Here is a 14501-nt window from a genome sequence, read left to right as displayed (position 1 = left end):
TGAAATCTAAGACATACAAATTGGAAGGAAAGAAGTAAAATTGTCTTTGTTTGCAGATATGATCTTATATATAGAAAACTCTAAAAACTACATCAAGAAACTGTTAGAAGTAATAAATGAATTCAGTAAAATTGCAGAATACAAAATAAACATTTAAAAAATTAGTAGGGTTTCTATACATTAACAAAAAACTATCCAAGAAAAAAAATGTTTTAAATAATCCCATTTATTATAGTATCCAAAAGAACAAAATACTTAGAAAAGAATTTAACCAAGGAGGTAAAAAAAGATCTGTACACTGGGATTAAATGCAGTGTCTCATGCCTATAATCCCATCACTTTGAGAGGCTGAGGTGAAAGGACTGCTTGATCATTTAACAGCAGCCTCCTTTTCACCTTTCAAATAAAACTACTAAACTAAATAAAATATATTGAGTACTAGTCTTTAGCATATGTCAAGCATGTTTTGAGAATCTGTGGCTCCTGCCTCACAGTTTTTTCCACAAGGAACCCTTACACAATGGTATCTGAAATGCCTACATTAATCCAGAAAGAAGATCCAGAAAGAAGAAAGATATCAGACATTTGTCAGCTATCACCACCTCATATTTGATCAATTCTCACCCCAACATCCCTCTGCAGACTGCATGACCAAACACATTTTTAAGACAGAGAAGCAAAGTCCACAGAATGGGGAATACTGAAGATCTGAGAAGGCACTGTCCTAATTTGTGGGGCTTTGATGAATATGTTAGAAGTTTCTCTACAATTTAAACAGAAGATAGGGGATGTGACAGCAGAAAGGAGACTACTAAGCATGATGTGTTTGGTTCTACTAAATGGGACAGTCGTTAAAGTTAGAGTTTAATTTACAAGTCCTGTATTGATATAAAACATTCCAACTAACACAATGATACTTAGTACTTCAATTAGCCTACTGTTTGTTCTATATTCGTTGACAATAAACTGTGTTTTATAACTGCTATTTTCCTAAATACTGCTTATTTTCCTAATTGTAGATTTCTTTCCTGTTCGCTGCTTGTTATTTCTTGTATCAAGCATGAGTTGATTCTAGCTATCAATTGCACAATTTCACTTCTTTGAAAGAGTCTTTGCATCTAGTGATGAGCTCTAATGTCTGGAAATTTTCCCAGCTTCCATCCTGGTTATAGTTAAGTCTTTATTGATCTTAGCAATTTAATGAGATGCATCTGCCCCTGGTTTGTTCACTTCCAAAAATAAAGACATGAGGGAATTGTTTAATCACATTTGCCATGTGTTCAGATGATCCAATTAAAGACACTAGGTATATCAGATAATAATAATAACCAAATAATGCAAGATTAAAATCACTTTTGTGAAACTATTTTTAGGCAAATTTTAAAGAACAATATTCTCTTGCTTTTCTTTGTATTAAATTGGGAGGAAGCTGGGACAAAATCTCTTTCTCTTTACAATTACTTATTTTTAAGGCACCATATAATGTCTAGTTCTTTGCTATTCAAAGTATGGTCCAAGGAGGCTGGGCACAGTAGCTCAAGCCTGTAATCCCAGTACTTTGAGAGGCCAAAGCCAGCGGATCACTTGAGGTCAGGAGTTCAAGACCAGTCTGGCCAACATGGCAAAACCTCGTCTCTAGTAAAAATACAAAAATTATCCAGGTGTGGTGCCGTGTGCCTGTGTTTCCAGCTATTGGGAGACTGAGGCAGGACAATCAGTGAGCCGAGACTGCGCCACTGTACTCCAGCCTGAGCAACAGAGGGAAACTTCATCTCAACAACAACAACAATAAAAATGGTCCAGGGAGTTTGTTAGAATTGAAAATTTCAGGTCCCACTCTAGAACTTCTCAGTGAGAATCAACATATAAAAAGAATCACCAGATGATTCAAATGCACATTTATGCTTTGTTAGATGGAAAGAAAGAACAAAACTCAGTAACAAATTTTAAAAGTCATCATAATAAAAGTATAGTTAGATATTAAAAATAGATGCTATCAATTCTTTCTCAACACATCAGCATTGACATTTTAATACCAAAGAAGATATTTCTAAGGTAAATAGTATCATAAAGGACCAATCACTAAGCATTTCTTTACAATACTATTTATTATGCTTTTCTATATATATATATACTTCAAGTTCTGGGATATATGTGTGCAACTTACAGGTTTGTTACATACATATACACGTGCCATGGTGGTTTGCTGCACCCATCACCCCCTCATCTACAGTAGGTATTTCTCCTAATGCTGTCCTTCCCCTAGTCCCCCACCCTACTGACAGGCCCCAGTGTGTGATGTTCCCCTCCCTTTGTCCATGTGTTCTCATTGTTCAACTCCCACTTATGAGTGAGAATATGTGGTGTCTGGTTTTCTGTTCCTGTGGTAGTTTGCTGAAAATGATAGTTTCCAGCTTCATCCATGTCCCTGCAAAGGACATGAACTCATCTTTTTGATGGCTGCATAGTATTCCATGGTGTATATGTGCCACCATGGTGTATAAGCTGGACATTTTCTTTATCCAGGTTATCATTGATGGGCATTTGGGTTAGTTCCAAGTCTTTGCTATTGTGAATAGTGCTGCAACAAACATACGTGTGCATGTGTCTTTATATTAGAATGATTTCTAATCCTTTCGGTATATACCCAGTAATGGGATTGCTGGGTCAAACTGTATTTCTGGTTCTAGATCCTTGAGGAATCACCACACTGTCTTCCACAATGGTTGAACTAATTTACACTCCCACCAACAGTGTAAAAGTATTCCTACTTCTTTACATCCTCTCCAGCATCTGCTGTTTCCTGACTTTTTAATGATTACCACTGTAACTGGCATGAGATGGTATCTCATTGTCGTTTTGATATGCATTTCTCTAATGACCAGTGATGATGAGCTTTTCTTCATATGTTTGTTGGCTGCATAAATGTCTTCTTTTGAAAAGTGTCTGTTCATATCCTTTGCCCACTTTTTGATAGGGTTGTTTTTTTCTTATAAATTTGCTTAAGTTCCTTGTAGATTCTAGGTATTAGTCCTTTGTCTGATGGATAGATTGCAAAAATTTTCTCCCATTCTGTCGGTTGCCTGTTCACACTGATGATAGTTTCTCTGTCTTAAAAATGTGTTTGGTCATGCAGTCTGCAGAGGGATGTTGGGGTCAGGGATGAGAATTGATCAAATATGAGGTGGTGATAGCTGACAATTAAATGTCTGATATCTTTCTTCATTGCCAGGATTGGGGGACAGGATAAGGAAGGCAGGGATGAATAAATAGAACACAGAGGATTTTTAGGGCAGTGAAACTGCCTCTATGATACTATAATGGTGGATATAGGTCATAATACATTTGTCAAAACCCATAAAATGTACAGCACCAAGAGTGTTGTACCATATCCTAGTATAAACTATGGACTTTGGGTGATAATAATGTATCAACCTATGTTCACCATTTGTAAAACAATGAACCATTCTGGTTCAGGATTTTGATAGTGAAGGATACTGTCATATGTGGAGGCAGGGAGCATATGGGAACTCTCTGTACTTTCCACCCAATTCTGCTGTGAACCTAATACTGCTCTAAAAAATAAAATATATTTAAAAGGAAAACATAATATAATGAAAAATATTGTCCTCACCCTTGATGCTTAAGTCTCCTCTCCACAGGCACCAAATTTTCTAGTTTTCTGACATAAATATGATAGAATATTACCTTTTTTCCACAAATGGCAATGTACTGCACACTGTATTTTGTACCTTGCTTTTTTCGCAAAATGATATTTTCAATAGTAGTATAGAAAAAATATTCTTTGTTCTTTTCAATAGCTGTGTGGTCTTGTGTGAATGAAAAATAATTTGTTTAATCAGTTCCCTATTGATGGACATGAAAGGTGTTTCTAATCTATTGCTATTACCAACAACTCTGCAATGAATAATGTTATCCCTGTATCATTTTGCAAATAAGCATATAAATATTTGTAAAAATAAAGTCCTAGAAATTAAATTATTGCGTCAAATAATATGTGCATTTGTAATTTTGATATATATTTCCAAAATTTCCTTTATACCAGGTTGTACCAAATCACATTCCCTATGGCAAAGTATCATTGGAATACACTCAGGAAGAATGTGCAATCAAACTTGTGGATCTTTTCCAACTTCCTGATTAAAAAAAAAAGTCCTTATAATTTCTGTGGGTGCTCTTTATATATTAATGCACCTTTTATCTGTAACAAGAATTGCAGATGTTTTTCTAACTTTATTTATCCCTGACTTTATATGAAATTATTTTTTATGTAGATTTTTAAAAATAGTTGAATTTATCAATGTTTTCTTTTACAGCTTTAGGAATTTTTGTCACAGTTAGAAAGGTCGCATTACTCGAGATGATTAAAAAATCTCATAAAAAATAAGAAGACTAAAGTTTTCATGATTCTATTATTCCCATTTAAATTTTTAAACTTGTTTTAGACTCATTTTTAATTTCTCCTGCTGTAAGGTAAAAAGTAAGGCTCCAATTTTTTTTTCAGGTGACTACTTGGTTAATCCAACACTATTAATAATTTATCTTATTTCCCCACTCCACCTCCACTGATGTTAGATGTCACTTTTACAATACACTAAATTCTTGTATGTATTTGAATCCATTTCTATGCTATTTTCACATTGATTTTTCTGACTCTTCATGTGGCAGTACCATACTCTTTTAATTATTGTAGCCTTATATTAAATTCTAACATCTTGTAGGTGAGTGCCCCTCACTACTCTTCTTTTCCAGAGTTTTTCTTGGTATCCTTGCCTGGTTTCTCTACATGAAATTTTAGAACCATCTTGCTTAGGTAAACAAAAAAAATCTTGTTGGTATTTTTACTGAGATAATATTAATTTATAGATAAATTTAGGAAGAACTGATTTTAAATAATTTTGAACCTTCCTTCTAAGGTTATGATTTACCTGTCCACTTGTTCAGCCCTTTTTTATGTTTATTGGGTTTTTTTATGTTTATATTATACAGTTCTTATGCATTTCTTGTTAAGTTTATAAGAAGTTTATTCTTTTTTTTTTTTTTTTTTTTTTTTTAAGACAGACTCTCACTCTGTTGCCCAGGCTGGAGTGCAATGGTGTGATCTCAGCTCACTGTTACCTCCACCTCCAGGGTTCAAGTTATTCTTGTACCTCAGCCTCCTGAGTAGCTGGGATTACGGGCATGTGCCACCACACCTGCCTAATTTTTGTATTTTTAGTAGAGACGGGTTTTACCATGTTGGACAGGCTGGTCTTAAACTCCTGACCTCAAGTGATCTGCCTGACTTGGCCCTCACAAAGTGCTGGGATTTCAGGCATGAGCCACCACACCCAGCCAAGTTTATTCTTAATTATCTTTCCTTTTGTAAATTGAGTATTTTCTTCTATTATATAGATAGGATTTTGCTGTGTTCCCCAGGCTGGAGAGCAGTGGCTATTCGCAGGTGCAATCACAGCACATTACACTCCCGAACTTCTGGGCTCAAGCTATCCTCCCATCTTAGCCTCCTGAATAGCTGCAATAACAGACACCTGCCACCATGCCCAGCTTATTTGCTCACTTATTGAGCGGGTTTGAAATATTTTCCACCAACGCTAAATGGAGGTTGAAGGAGATAACAATGGGAAATTGTTCTAAATAACATAAAGGCAAGGATTAAAGAAAATACCAACTATACTGTGTTGCTGCTCAGCAGATTCTGTTATACAGAAATGGGAAGAGAAAGCCACAGAGTGATTTGCCTACACATTCTTCTCCCTGGTACAAGTGGGTATTGTTCTGTATCCTGTGGTAGGATTATAAATATTGCCAGGGAACAAGTACACAAAGTTGTTATAGAAACCAGAATGTTTTAGCTCAGAGTTATTTACAGAGAACTTTCAGAACTATCATATTCAATAAAATCAACTCTTGTTTTGCTTCATCCTATGCTAGTGCGTCCCAATCAAATATCCATTTTTAAGAGTTCTTCAATCAGCTGTACTTCTTTACATAAGAATTCAGGAGTCAGTGGATGGAGACCACATCACAAAAGTATAATTTATGAGTAGCATTTTTGTATCACATGTTTGAAGCTTGTTCATACTTGCCTCAACCATTGTCGAGTTTGCTGGTTTCCATAATATAGGAACAAGGTAGCTATTGACTACTGCCTTCAGCAGATAAATATTTCCTTCAATGTAGCTGGTGTCTGTGTTGCCTGATACTGTGGTACTGTGGGACTAGGCTCTTCACATTCTTTCAACTTACCTTTAAGGCTAGACAGTGGCAGCTGCCTCTGACTATCGTTTTTGTCCTTAATTGTGAACTGTATTTTTCCAGCCATCCAGGAGGATCTTTGAAAAAGTTGGGTGTTTTGTCTGAAAAGATAATTGCACAATGAGGATTTTCATCGCCTTTGAAGGATCTTTTGAGCCGTTTGAGGTTTCAGCAGATGAAACTGTGGAGGCTGTCAAGCTGATGATAAAGGTATGTACTTTGTTCCCGAGCCACCAAAATGTGTATTAATTTTAACTATGCATGCATTTAAAAATGTACAAAGGGTAGAGATGCTATTGGGCAAATTTCAGCAAACAGGGAATGAAAACTATTTGATACCATTATTTGCTTACATAATAGTTTTATAAGAAGATGGTAACTCTGGTGGTGTTAGACAAGAAAGCAAACAGAGCTAGTCAATTCTCAAGAAAAAAAAGTCTGACTTCTTTTTAGGGAGTGTGTGGGTTGTGCATTAGCTAATTAATATTATTGCAATTCTTCATAAAGGGACAAATGCAAGACACTAACTTCAGGCTATATAAGTGGGACATGCTAGTCATCAGATAAATGTCTTAGTTGGTGAGCAAAAAACTGTAAAGAATCAAAGGATTTTGGAAGCAGAGAGGACTTTAGAGAATTTGTGGGCAATGGTTTCATTTTGTATTCAGGGAAAACTGAAGCTCAGAGAGGCTATCTTACCTGGGATCACAGAGCCAGAATAAGAAATAACTTGGGTACAGTATCTTCCTTAAAAATTTCATATAAATGTTCACTCTAAAACAAAAAATTAAGAAAAATATTTAGTTTCTGATCATCAAATATTTAACTTGGAGATGGTCATTCCTATTTGCTAAGAAGCATTAACTGAACCATAGTTACATGACATTCAGTTGATTATTCTGATGAATGAAATCTAGATCTTGTAACACAAGGAATCTTAACCTTTATGTCTTATAAATCCCTTTAGAAGTCTGATGAAGTCTATAGACTGCATCTCAAAATGTCTTTAAAGGCATAAAATAAACATGATAGAAATGAAACTTGTTATATTGAAATATATTTTCAAATACTAAAAAGCAAATGTATGTTATAGTGACATGTGGACTTATTTATTAACACATTAACAAGTTCTAGCAGCTCATCTAACTATTGTATTTTCAAAATACAGATCAGTATAAATATTTTGAAATATTTGCAACAACTATGACGTGCTATGAAAACATCTGTGACATCTATTGGTGTCAGCCACAGGTACAGCGACTACTGCTACTTTAATTTGCTGCTTACACGAGTAGTTGAAACAAAATCTCAACTTCATTTAGAGTTAATAAAATAAAGATGTAGTTTTTTCCCATCTAAATTCTATCCATAAACTTTTCAGGAGTATTCTAAGTTAAGAACCCCCGTTTAATACTTCTTACCTTTGTCCAAAACAATTATAATGCTCAGAGGAAAAAATGAAAAGGAAAAGAGAGTACATTTCTGGTCTAGTAATGTAGAGATGTACTGTTTTCATAATATGCTATTGATTTTTAAGGATTATTTCCACATTCCTCTCGCTGAAGACAAATGAGGCAGGCGGTATCTGGAGTTGATGTATGCTGGAGCTGCTCTAAAGGACAGTTGGAGTCTTGCTGATGTTGGAATATCTTTCTGTTCAACTCTCAAATGCTTTGTTAAGGTATGATGGTCAGGATAACATTTGTCTAAGATATCTATCTCCTTTTGAATAAAGTTGGGATAAGTCAAGCAACGTAATTCCATAACTTAGAAAGAGGTTGTCTCTTTTTGCCTTCTCCTCACTTCCGTTTGTATAACTGGTCTTATGCATGCTTTGTGCTGTAAGGGGAAGGAAGACATGGAGAAGGGAAACAGTTACCCCGTTTACTCTTCTTCCTCTTACCTCCCCACGCCCTTTATTGCCTGTCCCATTCTGTCATCATAGAGCTCACCACAAACCAATATGAAAACAAAGCCAAGGGGCAGATCTGAAATTTTGATGTCGGAAGAAGAGCATTAGGTCACTTCAATGGAACCACAGTGATTACTGGCAGTGGAATGAGGAAGGAGAAGAAACTCTAAGTAACAATAAGAATGAAAGAGAATTTTCTGCATCCAAATTCAGCCAAAGTAGCAATTCCAGTTAGGTGTACATGCGATGAAGATAGCTTTCTTCATTTACAGAGGGTACTTAATCAATGGTGCTTAACTTAAAATGCACAGTTGGGCTTTAAGAACCTTAAAAAATCCCTAAAGTTGTAATATATACAAAATTGTGTGCCTGGAGATTTTCTGAGTCTAAGATCCGTATGTTCAACAATTTTTTAAAGGAATGGGTGGTCCAAAGAATTTAAATGCTGCTGCTCTAGGGTAGAAGTATTATCCTGTATTAGTGCTTTACCATATATAAAAATATGAATCTTAAGAAACTTAGCAAAGCATACATTCTCCATTAAATATGGCACTAAGTTTCTTATATTTAACATTTAAAAGATTATGGTAATTAAAGTTAACTCTTTCTTTTAATATGTGTTAGTAATCGACTAAATGGATGTTTAAAAAAAAAAAATTCTGGCTGGCCACGGTGCCTATAATCCCAACACTTTGGGACCCTGATCACTTGAGACCAGAAGTTCAAGACCAGCCTGGCCAACATGGCGAAACCCCATCTCTACTCAAAAAACAAAAATTAGCTGGGCGTGGGTGGCACGCATCTGTAATCCCAGCTGAGGCATGAGAATCGCTTGAACTTGGGAAGCAGAGATTGCAGTGAGCTGAGATTGCACCACTACACTTCAGCCTGGGCAACAGGGTGAGACCCTGTCTCAAAAAAAAAAAAGAAAAGGAATACTCTTCAATATTTATTATTAAATAAGAAAGACAAGTCACAGAATAATGAAAATTGAATCATCCCACTTACATAAACAAAAGACCATATTTACATGTGTTTAAATGTTTATTTTCTCCCTCTTTCACTCAGAAAATGGAAGTATAATATTACATTTCAAAGCAGACCCAATTCCAGCCATTTCTAAATGTCTTCTCTTTATATCTTTAAATATATTTCTATACTACATTTTTGGTACCATACAGGATCTAAAATTTCCCAGAATTCTGTAATGCCAATCATAAGGTTCAAGGCTTTTTATTGTTTGCTTGCTTAGAGATAGTGGTGTAAGTTCAATACTACATTTGAGCTGACTGGAAGAATTTGATGGTTCTTCAGGGATGTAAGTTTGTTAAGGGTATGAATAGGATACTTTTATTTAACTAAAGATGGATTTTATTTTTATTATTTAACATTTTAAAATTGTATTTATTTTTGTCTAGGTAGCATGTTCACATAGTTCTCAATTCAAAATGAACAAAAAGATATACAGTAAAAAGTCTCCTGGCCAGGTGTGGTGGCTCACACCTGTAATCCCAGCACTTTAGGAGGCTGAAGTGGGTGGATTGCCTGAGGTGGGGAGTTCAAGACCACTCATGGCAAAACCCTGTCTCTAGTAAAAATACAAAAATTCGCTGGGTGTGGTGGACATGGCTGTAATCCCAACTACTCAGGAGGCTGAGGCAGGAGAATAGTTTGAACCTAGGAGGCGGAGATTTCAGTGAGCCAAGATTGCACCACTGCACTCCAGCCTGGGTGACAGAGTGAGACTCCATTTCAAAAAAAAAAAAAAAGAAAGAAAGAAAGAAAAAGAAAATAAAAGTTTCCCTCCTCTGGCTCCCAGCTTCCCTCCCCAGATGCAACCTATGTTCACAGTTCTACTTACAAAAACATTTCCTAAATTTTGCTAATAAAGCATTATATATTAAAGTGATACAAGCTTCACACTGAACTCTTTTAGCTAAAGTTTTAAACTGCTAATTCTATAAATAGAAAGTAGGGGTAAAAGAGGTTATTCAATGAAACCAACCTGAGCAAGGTGGCAAGACCCCATTTCTGCAAAAATATTTCAAAAATTAGTCGGGTGTGGTAGTGCACACCTGTAATCCCAGCTACTTGCAAGGCTGAGGTGGGAGGATTGCTTGAACCCAGACTGTGCAAGAGAGTGAGACCCTGTCTTAAAAAAAGAGAAGTTTATTCAAGAGAGACAGGGCAGCAGTCACAAGACTGGTCAACACACAGAATTTAATTTAAAACTCTCAAGTTCCATAAAATTTTACTAATTGTACTCTTCATACCTCATTCTTTGAGGCCTGGGATATTCTCCAAATGTCCCAGGCCTCAAAGAATGATACCAGCTCTAACATGCTTGCCTATCTCAGGTTACCAAAGGCTGCTTTTCTTTGTAGTGTAAGTTCAATACTAATATTTGAGCTGACTGGAAGAATCTGATGGCTTTTCAGGGATGTAAGTTTGTTAAGGGTGGAATAAAGTCATGCTACCGCTTTACTGAATAATTAGATATGTACACATTTAAATAGTACCTTTCCTACTCAACTATGTTTAACCATGTTACTTTGCGCAAGTTAGTTTGCCTTGAAAGAGTTGGAAGATGCCAGAGTAAGGGAGGGAATGAATCCATGAAATGTGTCTCTTCAGCATCTCTAAATTTTGGTAAAACTTAGAAATATCATAATGTGAACCCAAAACTTTAGTAAAGTTCAAAAACTTGGCAAGTAAGCGGTTTTTCTTTCTAAAAAGGTACAAGTACATATTATGTCTCATGAAATAAATTCAAAATATTTGGCTTACTTATTGTGTTCATGTTTTTGTGTGCTTACAAGGTTTTGCTTGTGTGAAAAAGAGGGAGAGACACTAGATAAATACAGAGCTTATCTACTGTTAAGTATATTCTTTAAATAGTCAATACTTTTTCCAGCTTCTCTGTATATTATACCTTTCTTTTAATGGTAATACAGACACATTTGGAAAAGAAATGGAAACAGGGGCGATATACAAATAGTGGGAAAAGAACATTGCATTAACTTTTCCTTCTTTGGAAAAGAACTCTTATAGAAACCATAATCAATATTTCCTAGGGCATATAGTTCCAATTCTATTAATACAGGAGTCAGTCCTGACCATTCATTGCTGATGCTGTTGCAGTTCACTGTGTTCCTATAAACCATGGCATGAGGCACTGCAAAAGCATATGTTTTTGTACAAGAGGCAGAGGTGCTATCACTTTTGCCTCTTTCGTTTTAACCTGTGTTATTGTGGAAATGATTGCTTAAGTTTTGTCCACTGTTTTCACCCAGTGCTTAGAATAGTATCTGATATAATACATAGTAGGCTGTACATAAATAGGTGTTAAATAAATGAATTGATAAAGGTTTGAGAGGTAAAGTATGGAAATTAACAAGACGGTATATGATTGTCTGCAATTCATAGCAAGGTACTGAGATGCATTTCAGGGATCCATTCCCTCCCTTACTATGGCATTTCCCATTTTTCTCTACTTTCAAGGCAAAGCAATCCCCAGTATTCTAAGCCTTTCCCCTGACCAACATCAAGGTTTTTAGTTGCAAGCAGCAGAAACAAAGCCTAGATAATTTAAGGAGAAAATAAATATTGAGAAGCTATTGAGTAATTTTCAGGAGATTGGAAAATCAATCTTAGAGATTATACAGCCAGAAACAACATCTAAAGCATGCCCCAGAACTAATCTGGGAAGGCCACATCTGCAGGCAACACTGAGCCCTCAAAGCAGACATTGGGCATGCTGCCCGCCCTGCTGCCAGGCCAGGAATGCTTCAGAAATGCCATTGCCCAGAGACTTTGCTGTGCTTCTCTGCCTTATTGGCTTTTAATTCAAAGTGGGAGTAGATAGGTAAGTCTGATTGGGAGCACCTTGTCACAAGTCCATGCTCTACTGCAAAAGGGCAACTATCCAGCCGGTTGTGCTTTCCACAGCATGAAGAAGGCTCAGCCTCCCTAGGACTCCTTCTGGTTTCCCTACCTCCTTCTATAATCAGACTGGTGCCAACCAAGTGCTGGGGTCAAAACATAGTTAATCCCCCCGACATCCCTGGAATGTTGTGAAAAGCTGGTTATTATTTTTTTTCTTCTTTCGAGACACAGTCTCACTCTGTTGCCCAGGTTGGAGTGCAGTGGCACAATCTCGGCTCACTGCAACCTCTGCCTCCCAGGTTCAAGTGATTCTCCTGCCTCAGCCTCCCAAGTAGCTGAGATTACAGGTGTGTGCCACCATGCCTGGCTAATTTTTGTCTTTTTAGTAGAGACAGAGTTTCATTGTGTTAGCCAGGATGGTCTTGATCTCCTGATCTCGTGATCCACCCACCTCCGCCTCCCAAAAGGCTGAGATTACAGGCATGACCCACCACACCCGGCTGATAAAAAGCTGTTTTATGCTGAGAGACTGAGTTAACTGTAGTACCACTGAGTAGGTGTCTATTAGATAAGTTAGAGAAGTTTGTACTATCTTGACAAGTCTAAAATTGATTCAAAATGATATACATTTTAGCTTTCAAAAGATACTGTTAACATATAAACACCAAAATCCAGGAAATATATATGTGGTTTCACATTTAACCATTTTTATACACAAAAGCATGTATAAACATGTTTCTTTAAAATTTACACATGAAAGCATGTTTCTTAAAAATGGCTCTCTTTTCTAAGATGAGTCATAACAAAAGGAATGAAAAGAATCTGGTGAAGAAAGATATTCTAATTCAGTGTCCAAGACTCCAAGGATAATCTCTCCAGGAAGACTACCACCCAAGAGGAGAAGTTTATGAAGATATCTCACTGGAATTCATTCAGTTCAACAAAAACAAATATTATTTCCCCTTTTAGTTCACTTTGAAATAGTTGGGGCAAGCTTTTGCTTGCTTAGTGCTGCAATTTCAAAACAGCAAAATATTTTTAAAAAGCAGAACTTGAGAAAAAAATATAGCAGTATATTCAAAACTTTCATTAACTTGTTTTCTTTCAGTCAGTTCTGTTTAACGTTTCCTTTTTTATTGTTAAAGTGCATGTATGAATTTACAGTAAGTTTACATTTGTTTTTTGAAGGTAAGCATGGAATGATTCTCATGAAATAGAATGTATTTGTTTTTACTGAAAAGTAAGATACTTTGTGTATATCTCCTGTGTTGGTTTGTTTGTGTCTCAGTTTGTTCACAAAGGGAAAAGTCTAATTTTATACATGGCCAAAAGTGATTTGTGTATGGTATTATTTATTTAATAGCATCTGACTTCCTTGGGTGTGACTGACCAGCCTTCTCTGATTCAGAATACATGGGGAGAAGCATCATATATAGAAAGAAGTAGAGAGATACCTTCTCTTATGTGGATAAGGTGGGTTAGCAAGTTGCTATTAATTGACATCTACCTACTCCCTCATCATACAACCAAATGAGGAAGTATTGACAACTAATGTGCCTCACTAGAACTCCAAATGGGTTTTCCCATAAAAACAAGGTTTATAAAAAGGTGACTATGTACAGTTAAAAGATTGCAGTGAGAACTATGATCCAGATACATTATGGATTAAAAAGGCCTGGGATGTCATTCAACATTTATTATTTATTTACAAGATAAAAAGTTCCTGAGTGCTAAAAAAAAAAAAAAAATGAACAGAACTCTGCAGGTGTTAATTTTCTTGAGACTTAAGAACCTTGCTTCATTAATAATTAATAATATTTTCTTCCTTGCACTGTTTATTTTCATCTAAAGAGTGCCAGATCAGCTGGGCACAAAGGCTCACTCCTGTAATCCCAATACTTTGGGAGGCTGAGGTAGATGGATTGCTTGAGGCCAGGGGGTCCAGACAGCCTGGGCAACACAGCTAGGCCCTGTCTCTACAAATAAGAATTTAAAAAGTAGCTGAGTGTGGTGACGAGTACCTGTACTTGGGAGGCTGAGGCGGGAGGGTTACTTGATTACTTGAGCCTGGGAGTTTGATGTTACTGTGAGCTCTGATAATGCCACTGCACTTCAGCCTGGGCAACAGAGTGAGACCCTGTCTCAAAAAAAAAAAAAAAGATTGCCAGATATTTTGCAATTCTCCCTTATTACTTGTTCCAGAGTCTGTTATATGTATACTAGGTTACAGATTCTTATCTTTATAGATATAAATATGTAATTATTCATATTCTGAGAAGCTTCTTTTTAACTTATTTTTCTAACCTCATATAGCTAGTTAACTTAAAAGTGACTTGAGAGCTGGTATGGAGGTGCATTCTTTCCCCAACTACTCAGGAGGTGGGAGGACTGCTTGAGCCCAGAAGTTCAAGACCAGCCTGGGCAA

At 36.3% G+C, this 14501-nt stretch overlaps 1 protein-coding gene across 5 annotated transcripts in view; it reads left to right on the top strand.

Moving 5' to 3' along the window:
- The first annotated feature begins 5863 nt into the window (after positions 1 to 5863).
- Positions 5864 to 14501, top strand: part of ANKUB1 (ankyrin repeat and ubiquitin domain containing 1) — a 30610-nt gene continuing 21972 nt past the window's right edge. For 2 of the 5 annotated variants that reach the window (XM_064378513.1, XM_064378515.1), the window contains exons 1-2: positions 7890 to 7960; positions 13440 to 13549. Coding sequence is in view for 2 of the 5 variants with exons in the window: in XM_064378511.1 (XP_064234581.1) it covers positions 7874 to 7960 (87 nt within the window). In the remaining 3 variants the exon portion in view is untranslated. Of the gene's footprint in view, positions 6156 to 6213; positions 6490 to 7816; positions 7961 to 13439; positions 13550 to 14501 lie in introns of those variants that run through there. The other 3 variants (XM_064378511.1, XM_064378514.1, XM_064378512.1) reach the window with 3 other exon arrangements.

This window comes from Aotus nancymaae, unplaced genomic scaffold, assembly GCF_030222135.1.
Source record: "Aotus nancymaae isolate 86718 unplaced genomic scaffold, 86718_ANA_hifiasm-v0.15.2.pri h1tg000019l, whole genome shotgun sequence".
NCBI lineage: Eukaryota > Metazoa > Chordata > Mammalia > Primates > Aotidae > Aotus > Aotus nancymaae.
This window is presented reverse-complemented; position numbering and strand designations above follow the sequence as displayed.